At 45.5% G+C, this 11,834-nt stretch overlaps 1 protein-coding gene across 1 annotated transcript in view; it reads left to right on the top strand.

Annotated features, from left to right (window-relative positions):
- Positions 1-11,834, top strand: part of SLC45A2 (solute carrier family 45 member 2) — a 52,933-nt gene that overhangs the window by 28,821 nt on the left and 12,278 nt on the right. Inside the window, exons 5-6 of the mRNA XM_032763221.1 lie at positions 8,166-8,289; positions 9,787-9,992. Coding sequence (XP_032619112.1) covers positions 8,166-8,289; positions 9,787-9,992 — 330 coding nt within the window. The remainder of the gene's footprint in view (positions 1-8,165; positions 8,290-9,786; positions 9,993-11,834) is intronic.

Here is an 11,834-nt window from a genome sequence, read left to right as displayed (position 1 = left end):
TGAACTTGTTAACCCTTTATAGTCAAAGAGATATAAAGTACTTCTGTGCTATTAACTTTTCTTATTTGTTTCTGACAGGAATGGAGGCAACTCTGATTAAATTGGTGCAGGAGGACATGCAAAAAGGACAAATTATTTCTTTATTTGGCTTTCAGGGCAAAGGAGTAAAAGGAATTTTATTTAAAAAAATCTGTCATGGGTGATAGGACACAGTAAGTTTTGGACAGATACTGTGATCTGTAACAGTATGACTGAAAATGCTACCTTAGGTGCAGATGTGGCACAGCAGAAAAAATGATAATTGATCTGGCAGAAAGTCACCTGTGGAAAAGACAGACAGGGATTGTAAGTGAGCAGGTAATTCCAGGAAAATTAAGGAAAGAAGCTTGTAAAGCCATAGCAGCTGTGGTGCTACCACATAATAAATTGACACAGGAGTTCCCTATGGTGTGGACCAAAAAAAAAATCTGAATGTGGGGGCATACAAGCAGCAGTGAAAATAGTAGGAAAATTTGTAAAACCAGTTCCTCAATGTTCCTACCCTGCAGAAGCTGTGCCACATAGAAAAAAATTGCTACAGGATTTAAAAAAACAAAAAGTGGTAGTGAAGAGCTGGAGTCCACACAATTCTCTGATCTGGCCTGTGCAGAAAGTGGACGGAAGGTGGTGCCTCACGAATAATTATTGGAAAATCAATGTAGCTACAGTCCCAATGGCACCAATAGTAGCTAATTTTCCAGCTATATTGGCTGGAATAGCTGCAGCTGCTAAATGGTTCTCTGTATTGGATATTGCTGTTTCTTTGCAATTCCATTAACCCCTGAGAGTCAGTCTCAATTTGCTTTTACATTTCAGAACAAACAGTTCACATTTCAGCGTGTCCCCGTGGGTTACCATGATGCTCCAGCTATAGCACGTGCACATGTGGCAAGGATGTGGGATCAACTCCCTGATTTGAATAAACCGTGGGTTACTTCTTATGTGAATAACATAGTAATAACAGCTGTTTCCCAGGAGGAGTGTAAAGATTGAACTAAGCTGGTTCTGGGAATAGTGAAAAAACAGGCTTCAAATTATCATGGGACAAGGCACAGCTGGTACAGCAAAAAGTTAAATACTTAGGTACTATCTTGGGACAGGAGGGTTGTACTATCAGTAAACGAAAAGTGAAAATCTTAAGCACCCTCCCTAAGCCAGTGGATGTGGATTCAGTTAGGGTATTGTTAGAAGCTATGGAATTTGTTCAGGATTTTATACCAAATTTTGCTCAAATTTGTAGACCCCTATGGTCCCTAATAAAAAAAACTGACAATGGCACTGGGGCCCAGACCATGCTGAAGCATTCAGAACGTTAAAAGAAACGGTTATGACTGCACCAGTATTAGCATATCCAGATCCAACTAAATCTTTTTATTTAATGGTATTGCACATCTTGGGAGCTATAGGTGCAGTACTACTGCAGGAAACGTGAAAAACAATGCCCTGTTGCTTATGGAAGCCACCAAATTAATCCCCCATGAGTCCACATTTTCTCCAGGTGAACTGGAATGCTTGGTTATTATATGGGCCTCTTGGAAGTGGGAATATATAACAGGACAAGCTCCTACTATTGTAACCGCAGCTTCTCCCTGTGAAGCTGATTCTGCAAGAAAAGACTTTGAATATTAAAGTAAGTGATCATTGTTTGGCTAAGTGGGCCCTGATTCTACAGAACCTCAGGCTTGTGGTAAATAATGGAACCCCCACTACTTCCACATGCTCTAATAATAGAAGGGAAACAGCATGAATGTCCTGTACCTGTACAGACACAGTACAAGTGGCCTGTGCAAGAAGCTGGGGATCTACTACAGGCAATACAGGATCACAAGTGGGTTTGGTTTACAAATGGATCTAGTTATTACAAGGAAAGTCAACTTGTTTGTGCAGCAGCAGCTGTTTGTTTCCAGAACAAAAACTGGTGATTCCATGTGAAAAAAAGTCAGCCCAGGGAGGTAAAGTGGCAGCAGTCAAACTAGCATCCAAAGCAACTCCCTTGGACTGTGACATGGTCATATGCTCTGACTCTCAATGGACTGTGCAAGGAGTAAGCATATGGGCACCCATATGGGAACAGCAGGAAGGCAAAGAAGTTGCATACTGGGATTACTGGAGAACTATGATTGATATTATTCGAAAAAGGGCTGGTTCCACAGAAATCAAGCACATTAAGGCTCATGCTGAATGACATACTCTGGATATGGATACTACAATGTGAAATGGATGAAATGGCTAAGGAAGCAGCAGCTACAACATCTCCTGTGGTTCACAGTAACATTAAAGTGGTAACTCAATATCAAATGAAAAAATAAGCAAATCCAGGGAAACTGCAAACAAACACTGATACAGCTGATCAAAAACTTCTGAAACAACACAAAGCATTCAGACAGTGTGAAGACCAGAAATGAAAACAAGTGGGATGAAGAATAACAGAAGTAGAAGGAAAATGAAAAATAACAAAAAACCAAAATGTAATAATAGCAAACCACGGGGATAAAAAACTGGGTACCTCCAGAACAATATACAAAATACTAATCTGATTTGTACACGAACAAGGACATTTTGGAGCTAATAAAACATTAGCACAAGTTAAAAAAGTAATGTGGTGGCCAGAAATGAACATGCATATTAACACATTTTGTCAATAATGCTTGGTATGTGCCCGAGTTATCCCAAAAAGGGGGGGGGGCAGACGGGGAGGAGGAACACCAACCTAACACGGGGCAAAAATTGCAAATGGATTACATTGGACCTTTAAAAAAACTCCGACAAAAAAACCCTTTTGCTTGGCGGTCATAGATAATTTTTCAGGCTGGGTAAAAGTAATCCCCACAAGTAACACAGCTCAAACTACAGCTCAGGCTTTATGGACCCAAATACTAAGCAGATGGGTATGCCCTTAATGATAAATAGTAATCAAGGACCTCACTTCATGGAAGCAGTGGTAAAAGCATNTTCAGAGAAGGGGGAGAGGTGGACAGGAGATTATCCTGTATACAGCTTGTCCAGAATTTCCAGGATGCTTCCGCTCTTGGAAGGGCTGTTCTTTTACACCCTAGAATCTCCTGCAGTGTCTCTTTCAGAGATTCCAGTCCAGTTCAGCTGCCTGTGGCTTCTCCTGTGTCACCAAGCCACACCAGCTCTAGGGTCGCAAAGGCACACTGTTGGATCTTACTGGACAGTTAAGCTTTGCAAATGTAATCTCAGTTCTGTAACTTGTATTGCCTTTGGTTTGCCTCTGTCTATATTTTTTTCACAGCCAGCTGGGGCCGAAAGCAGTTTTTCTTTGTACTTAGCATAGTCTGCGTTGATTCTTGACCTTGAACGCAGAGCAACTTTCTCTTTATCTCTGGGTCAAGCTGAATTTCAAATTAACCCATTCCTTTCCTCAATAGACAAATTGCTCACACTGTGTCAGAGGCTTTTTTTCGGTGATTAAAAGCTCCTCTGAGATGTATGATCTCATCTAGATTGAAGGTACTTTCTAGCGGGCATTGTTTAGATAGACTTTCACGCGTGTAAAGATTCCAATTCTGTAAATACCTGCAGGTTGTTTTTGGACCATAATGTACGTACATGTAATATGCTGGGGTACCCTTGGGGGGTGAGGTGGAATGTTTAGACTGTCCCCCACCCATTTTCCACTTACACACACAGGGAGGGAGCCCTGTCCGTGCTAGCGGCTCGTAAACTAAGGATTTCTCCCTACAGGGTACTCTCACAGGAGAGGCTAATGAGGATGACCATGACCCTCCTACACCTCCCTTCAGCAAAGAGCGTCAGCTAGTCTCAGAGAGATGGCACCGCTTACTCTGATTGCATCCAGTGAGATGATCAGACTGTCAGTAGCCCACACGGAAAGGAAGGGGGGGAGGGAAGATGGGTTCACACGCTCCTAGACCCAGGTAGCTTCCTCACCAGATGATGCCAAGCCCAGTCAGCCCACCGTGGGTTGGATCTTCTAAGATCCTCTAGTTACCGGGCTTGCGTTAGAGTAGTCCTGGTCACAAGCTTTCGCTTCACAGGGTACTCTGGGCGTCTTCTGGTAACAGTCACTCACACCAGTGTATACACACACACACACACACCAAGGCCTTATTTCCAAATACCACGATGCATCTGTACCTTACGTCCGGACCCAATACAATGACGCGGTATAACACCCCCTCTTGAGGCTGTAAAAACCCCTCAGCACCGGTGCATACCTAATGCATTTCCTTATGCATTACCTAATGCATTTCCCTATGCATTACCTTGTTGGCCAACCAAGCAGTTCCCCAATACTGCTTCAACCTAACCTTGTTGGGGCCTTTCCCCAATACCACTTATTGACTTGCTGCACAGTCAATAAGTTCAGATGGCGTAAGCCCAACAGGGACAGAAGGCCCCACAGACAGTCCTCCTCCGATACCCCAATAGAGATTTTAAAAGGTCTCATATCTCTCTTGTGGCGCCATGGGGTTCGAAGGGGAACAATCCGTAGCAGCTGCCTGTGTCTCAGTAGGCGTTGCCATCCCGGATGAGCCCCCAAATTGTCAGAGAAAAACTCAGTTCTCGCTTTTTGTTGGGTGCAGCAGAGTCAGATACTTTATTCTGTTTAGCAGCTACAACAGGGAGACAGTGCACTAGGACATAGGGTCTCCCCTTCCTAGACAGGTCTCTCAGCAGGTAAACAATTACAGCAAACATTTATACTTTTGTTATAGACAATAATAAGCAACAGGTGCATTTTGTTTATACATAGGTCATCCTGATATCTTGTTTTTCTCACTTAAGAGACGCCAGTCTACATATTGTATTAATTACAACAAGTCGAAAACAACTTCCACACGTTCTTTTCACTGCGTCTCACACAATCCTTGCTTTACAACATCTCGCTCCGGGTGCGCGGGGGGGGGGTATTAGGGTTTACAGCTAGCCTAACTCTGGCCTTACAGAGCTGTCATGCATTAAGATCCCTACAAATCCATGTCAGTTCTTTCTGTAACTTCACAATTGTAACCACTGCACTTCACTCCCGTGCAAGCACCACACATTACTGTTGTTTCAGCCTTCAAATTCCTCCCTCAAGGCTTCCTAATCCTTAGCAAGCCCTGTGCTGGGCCTCTCTAGAGCCCTGCTCCCTGTGCTGTGCAAATTTCAAGCCTCCAGGCAGTTGAACTCAGAGTTCCTGCCTGACGAATCTTTTCCCTCCTTCACAAATATTAGGAAGGTAACAGCAACGCGGATATAACCGTCGGGATGCTGCTTCCCCAAAGTCTAACTTCCCATACAGAGATCACCAGCGCCCCTTTAAACAGCCAAAGCCACACTCCACAGTCCATTCGGCACAGCCTAGCCTGTAGTTGAACTGGTCCTTTGCTCCTGTCAAGGTTCCCTGTTATAATGGTTTCATGACCACAGCAATTAAAAACGGTAAGCAGGGGCTCAAGAATCACAATGGGGCATTTCGACGTCCCCTACAGAATCTTCCGGTCTGGGAAAAGTCCAGACCTGCAAGCTATCCTGAGAGGCAGTGTTCTGAAAGAGGCGTGCATCATGCACCTTTCCAGGCCAGCCTGTGTTAATTTAATGAATTGCCCACCGGTGTCACAAACGCCTGGAGAACAATGGAGAAATACCCTTCAAATAATGTACATTGATGCTAGTGGGGTTGTGCCAGATAGCAATATGCATCCATCTATCACCCTCACATTAGGGAAACCCATTTTGCAAAGCATCCACAATGTCCTGCACATTCCCAGAGTCCACAGTTCTCTTGAGGGCATGCCGATAATGTTGCCGTCAAACTTGCATCAACACGATTCCAACGGGTTCGAACTTCCCACTTCAAACTGGTTCCGACGATATCGGTAGCTGTCTGGAGTTGCCAGCTTCAGATTTGCAATAGCACCCGCTTCTCCACCAGCAGGGCAGTCTCTAATCTCGTGTCCTTGCACCGCAGGGTGGAGGTGAAGCTCAGCACACAGTTCCCGTGAAAGTGCTTTTCCTCATCCGAAAGTTTCGCAGCCACGCGTCGTCATCCCAGACTTCTTACGATTGTGATCCCAACACTCAGTGCTTGTTTCCCAAGCCCAAAAAGCGGCGTTCCACGTGCTGTAGCATTTTCATGAATGCCACAGCAATTTTGCTGCGTCGTACGCGTCATGTGCACTTGCTTCACACTTTGGATCGTAAGAGATAGCTCAAACTGCCAAATGTGATTGCTGGCCGAGAACCGTCGTCACATATTCCTCAGCAGTTCGGGCTCCATTTCCCACAGAAATTGCGCGTGCACGGAAAACCATGAGAAGAGTCAAGATGGCCGCCAAAGGTGGGACAGAAAAACAATGATTGCTGGGATGGAAGCGATGATCACAGGTTGTTGGGACAGGAAGAGAATGACCGCCCCCTTCCGCCACAACTCACGGCCGCCAGAAGGGAAGAGTGCTCTGTGGGATAGCTGCCCAATCACCACTCAACACGTTTGCAAAGCTGCAAAGTGGCACACTGCAGCACGGTAGCTGTCCAGTGTGCCCACATCCGCAGCACTTTGCCTACACAGCTGTTGAAGACAGCTTAATTCCCAGGGCTGCACACCTGCAAAACTTAAGTCTGACAAAGAATGAATGGAAGGAAGAGTGTATGTGTGAGTGTAAGGATGAGTCTGAGGGTTTGGCTACACTTGCGCTGTACAGCGCTGGAGTTTAAGCAGTCTTCGTACAGCTGTATAGGGAAAGCACTGCAGTGTGACCACACTGACAGTTACCAGCGCTGCAGTGTGGCCACATTGCAGCATTTGCAGTGGTGTTGGAAGTGGGTGCATTATAGGCAGCTTATCCCAGTGTTCAAGGTGCTGCAACGTGCTTTTCAAAAGAGGGGGGGGGGTGGAGGCGGGTGGAGTGTGACGGGAAGCGTAGGGGAGAACAGAGAGAGTGGATTTTTGGAGCTGACTGTTGGTCAGCTCCTGCCTGCAAGTTCTAAGGACTGAAGATACACAGCACCAACTTCAATCATTTTAAAAGTTTTGACCCTTCCTCCACCCTCTCTTATTCATTAATTGCAAATAGCCTTCGAACCAGATAAGCAGCTGCTCCAAAACGAGCCCCCCTCCCTCTCGGGCTGCTTCTCTCCTCAAGGAAATCACTAGCTGTGGACATTCCAAAGGGATCTCCGCCTGCCCTCTGCTTGAGCAAACAGGAGTTGTGTTTGTTTTTTAGATAAGGAGCTCCGGAGTTACAACAAACAAACAGAGGCATCACAACAAAGCAAAGACTGTTACTTTACTTTAAAGCATTTAGGGAAGGGTTCTGGAGGTCAGTTACAGTGGAGTAAGATTTCACTGTTTACACTGGCATCCCAGCCACTGCAGAGACAGCACTGTTCTCTTTATTCGCTCTCGTCGAGGTGGTACAGCCGCGCTGTAGCCAGGGAGATACAGCGCTGTGATGTGCCTGCCAGTGTGGACGGGGAGTAAGTTACAGTCTATAAAGCCACCACCGCGCTGCAATCTCCAAGTGTAGCCAAGCCCTGAGAGAAGAAATGAATGACTGTGCAGATGAGAGGGACTGAGAGTGCTTGAGCGTGTAGGCAAGGGAGAGGGGAGAGGTGATTGAAAAAAGGGAGGGATAGGTTGGGATGAGAGGAGAGGAGGAGGAGAAGGAAGAAAGGAAGCAAAAGACAAAGTGAGAAAAAGGAGAAAACAGAGCCCTAGAGAATGGATAATCTGGAGAGAAGAGGAGGTCAACAAGAAGGGTGGGACACAAGGCAAGTGTGAGAGGGACTGTGGGGAGCTAGCTGAGGGAGATAAACAGGGAACAGGGAGAGGAACTTGAGAAGAGGGAGAGAGAGATGATGGGAATCTGGGAGGGACGGAGGGTGAGTCCCAGTGGGTGGGAAGAGGCAAGAACAGGTTAGAAAATAATAAAGAGGGAGGGAAACAGAAAATGGAAGTGAGAGGGGAGAGAAGAAAAGAAAAATGAAGTCCATGGTCATGCACAGCTTGAGCGCTACAGAGAGTTGTGTAATTGATCTCTAGTTCTTTCCCCACTGGAAGGATATTGGGTCCTACACTGGGAAATCCAGTTCCTGTGGATGAGAGACTGTATGTGAATGCAGAGCACTCACCTGCACTTTGTGGTATGTTTCAGATAGTATACCACGGAAATCCTTACGCGCCACATAACTCCACAGCTTACCTTACCTATGAAAGAGGAGTCGAGATTGGATGTTGGGGCATGTGCATCAATGCAATTTCTTCATCGCTCTATTCCTGTAAGTACCCGGGAGTGTACTCTGGCACTATGTTTTAGAATGGATTTGATACTGTACATCGTTTTCCATGTTTTAAAAAACAAAAAAAAATTACTGTTTGCAGTGCTGTTGTAGCTGTGTTGGTCCCAGGACATTAGAGAGACAAGGTGGATGAAGTGATACCTTTTATTGGACCAACTTCTGTTGATGAGAGAGACTATCTACTGGTTTTTAATATTGAAACCTTTCAGAGATGTTACAAGGACCAGATGCACAAGGGACCTCGGCATGGCAATGCCTAACTTTTGGGCATCTAGCAAATCACAGGACCAAAAATGGAATCCACAAAGCCTGAGCCTGATGTGCAGACTCCCTGTACAATGAATGGGGAGAGATAGGTGCTTTAAATTGTGATTCAAAACAGCCAGCACACTATGTGGGAAGCCACCTTAGCTAGCTAATGGGAGATGCGAACAAGAAGGGTGTGTCCTAAGCCTCACCTTTCTCTCAGAGATAGGCACCTGGTCCATGATTGGGACCTTCCTCTCCTAAAGTCAGGTGGCTTATGCACCTAACTCCACAGAAGGAGGGATGGTGGTGCTGTTGCTACCCACTTTATAACTTTGAGCCAAGTGATTAGGGATGCAGAAGACCCAGGTTCAATCCCCCTTTCTGCCTAAGGTGGAGAAAGGATCTGAACAGGGGTCTCCCACCTCTCAGAAGAAGTGCTCTAATTACAGGGCTATGAGCTATTCTGATGTGGGGCATCCTCCTTCTCTCTAGTTTGAAGCTGTGCCTACCCTTTGGGCTCTGAGCCCAAGTTTTCGTTCCATTGCAGTAGGACTACACAGGAAGTGGGGTACTATTTAACAGGAGAGGTGGCCCATTAGTATTAAAAATGACCCCAAAGGCGAATGGTGGAGGTAGAATGGATATGCTGGGGATAGTTCTAAGGTTCTGTTTCACCTAGCAATCCTGCAGATGTGGCCCATCTCTTCATGGCCTCTCCCCACCTGTGCTCCTCACAAGAGAAAGTCATCACAGTGTATTGCAGGACCTTGCGATAAAAATGAATCTTGCCTTGCAATATCATTGTGTAAATGTGTCAGCTCAGGGCCAAAAATCTGCTTATTAGCCCTTAGCATGGTGATAAGGGAATAATATATAAAGAAACATTCAAAAAGCTTTCACTTTCTCTGTAGGCAGAAAAGTGAGTTGAGTAGACCTTTGGAGGGCCGAGCTATGCAACTAATAAAAAGGCCTTATTGTAATCTTGTGTAGATCCTTTCCTTTTGTCTCTCAGTTGCAGATATTTGTATAATACCTCCTTCAACTCCAACAGGAATGTCTAAAACTGATGTCAAATGCTCGGGATGTCAAACAGTGGATCTGTTTGTCTTCATCCCAGCTTGTCAAAGAGATTCTCTTATAATTGAATGCTCAAAAGAAATACTATTGCAATTACTAGGTTGTGTTATTTTTAGTCTCAACAGTTTTTTCCCCCCTTTCTGTTCACAGACTTGCAAAAAGCTCTTCTGCCTTATATCGGATTAAAGGGACTTTATTTCATTGGATACCTGCTTTTTGGGATAGGCACTGGGTTTATTGGACTGTTTCCCAAGGTATATTCTACTCTGGCTCTGTGCTCGCTCTTTGGAGTCATGTCCAGCACACTGTACACTGTCCCATTCAACCTCATTGCAGAATATCACAGGGAGGAAGAGGTGAGTTTAATGTCTAGGTAAAGAAGGAATTGGTATTTGCCTTGTTTTGTTTTGTCCATTTTAACCGGAGAAGGGGATTTATTTTCATTTCAGATTATTTGTGGCAGCACAGTGCCATGGGGGGAGGTAGAGTTTCAAAAGTACGGAGCTTCAAGAGTGTGGTTATAACGCTAATACTACAACTCATTTGTCATTATAAAGCACTTTTCACCTGAGATCTCAAAGAACTTGAGAAACATAAATGAAGCTTGTGCCAACTTTGTGAGAGAGGTAAGGACAGAATCAGTTTAGGGAACTGTGGCACAGAGGCTAAGTCCTGCATGTCACTCAACTCAGGCAAACTCAAGTGTCTGCATGGAACCCCACTGACGCCATTGGGTTTCTGCAAAGGGTGTTTGTCATGTTGTGGGGTGCAATCCAGACTAGTGAGGGATTATGTCACTGCCAGCCCTGTAATCCTGGGTGCCTTAAATGTTCTGCTGCTGTGGCTCCCAGCATGGTCACCAAAAGGCAGCAGACAAGCATTGCACTGAGTGTCTGTGTGTTAAGCAGGTCTGCTTCAGCAACCCTAATTCCAGTAGCCTACTATGCTCTGGTCTCCACCAGCCTTGGTCACACTAGCCAAGTGACTCCAACACACTCCCAGTCCTGACTTTGCAGAGCACAGGGTATGGGGAAATGTCCAGCCCTTTCCTGGACCATTCAGAGAAATATTAAGGTTCATTTGCTCCTCTAAAGTGACAAACTGCACAGCTTATAACTTTAACTGGAGTTAACAATCACTTCGATTCACACAAAACACTGGGTTGGCTTAGGTTACAAGTAATACAAGTTTATTAACGAAAGGAGATAAGATTTTAAGTGATACCAAGTAGAAGGACTAAAGTTAGAAAGGGTTACAAATGAACTAAAGTGCTGTGCTGTGCCCAGCAGTTGGAAGCTGTGAGCTTCTAGCCAAGGTTTGAAATCTAGAAGTCTCTGTTCATTGGCTGAGCCTTAGTCAGAGGGTGGGGCTGTCAGGAAGGCCAGGGCTTTATAAAGCAGTGAGCAAGCAACCGGGAGCTTTGCAAACAGGGGCCACTAACTGAGTTTCGGGAGGGAGTTGGGAAAGGGAGTGGGAAGGCTTGCTCACTTACCATTCTTTAAAACCTTTAACCTAAACTATAATCAAAACTTCTTGATTTAAACAAAACCCCTCTCATTAACCTAGGTAGCTGTAAGAGAGAATGCAGGCAGAAGCCCAGCAGCAGAGTGGGGGCTATCCCAGTTTATTGCGCTGAATGCAGCTTGTATGATTACCTGCCCTGTGGGTGGGTGGCGTATGTGTGCATTCAGTGCAAGGAGCTCCTGGCCCTCAGAGACCATGTTTGGGCTTTGGAGGCCAGGGTGGCAGAACTGGAGGAGCTAAGGGAGGCAGAGAGGTATGTTGATGAGGCTTTTTGGGACACTGTAGATCTGTCCCACCTCTGGTCAGACAGCCCCTGCGCCCAGGGAAGTAGAGCAGTTAACAAGAGCAGAGGGAAACCTTCCCATAGTTGGGACCCTCCTTCCAGATGGTGTTAGGGTATCCTCTTGCACTGAGGTTACCTCTCTGGGAGAGGGAACTCCAGTCATTAGGAAAAGGCAGGTATTAGTAATGGGAGATTTGATCATTAGAAACATAGATAGCTGGTTTTGTGATGACCAGGAGAACTGTACAGTGACTTGCCTGCCTGGTGCAAAGGTTGCGGATCTCTCGAGGCATCTGGATACACTTTTATGTGTAGTGCTGGGGTGGAGCCAGTGGTCGTGGTACATGTAGGTACCACTGACATAGGGAAGAGTAGGAAAGATGTCCTGTAG

This window comes from Chelonoidis abingdonii, chromosome 6, assembly GCF_003597395.2.
Source record: "Chelonoidis abingdonii isolate Lonesome George chromosome 6, CheloAbing_2.0, whole genome shotgun sequence".
Taxonomy (NCBI): domain Eukaryota; kingdom Metazoa; phylum Chordata; order Testudines; family Testudinidae; genus Chelonoidis; species Chelonoidis abingdonii.
The sequence above is the reverse complement of the archived record's forward strand: the minus strand, read 5'-3'. Positions and strand labels throughout refer to the sequence as shown.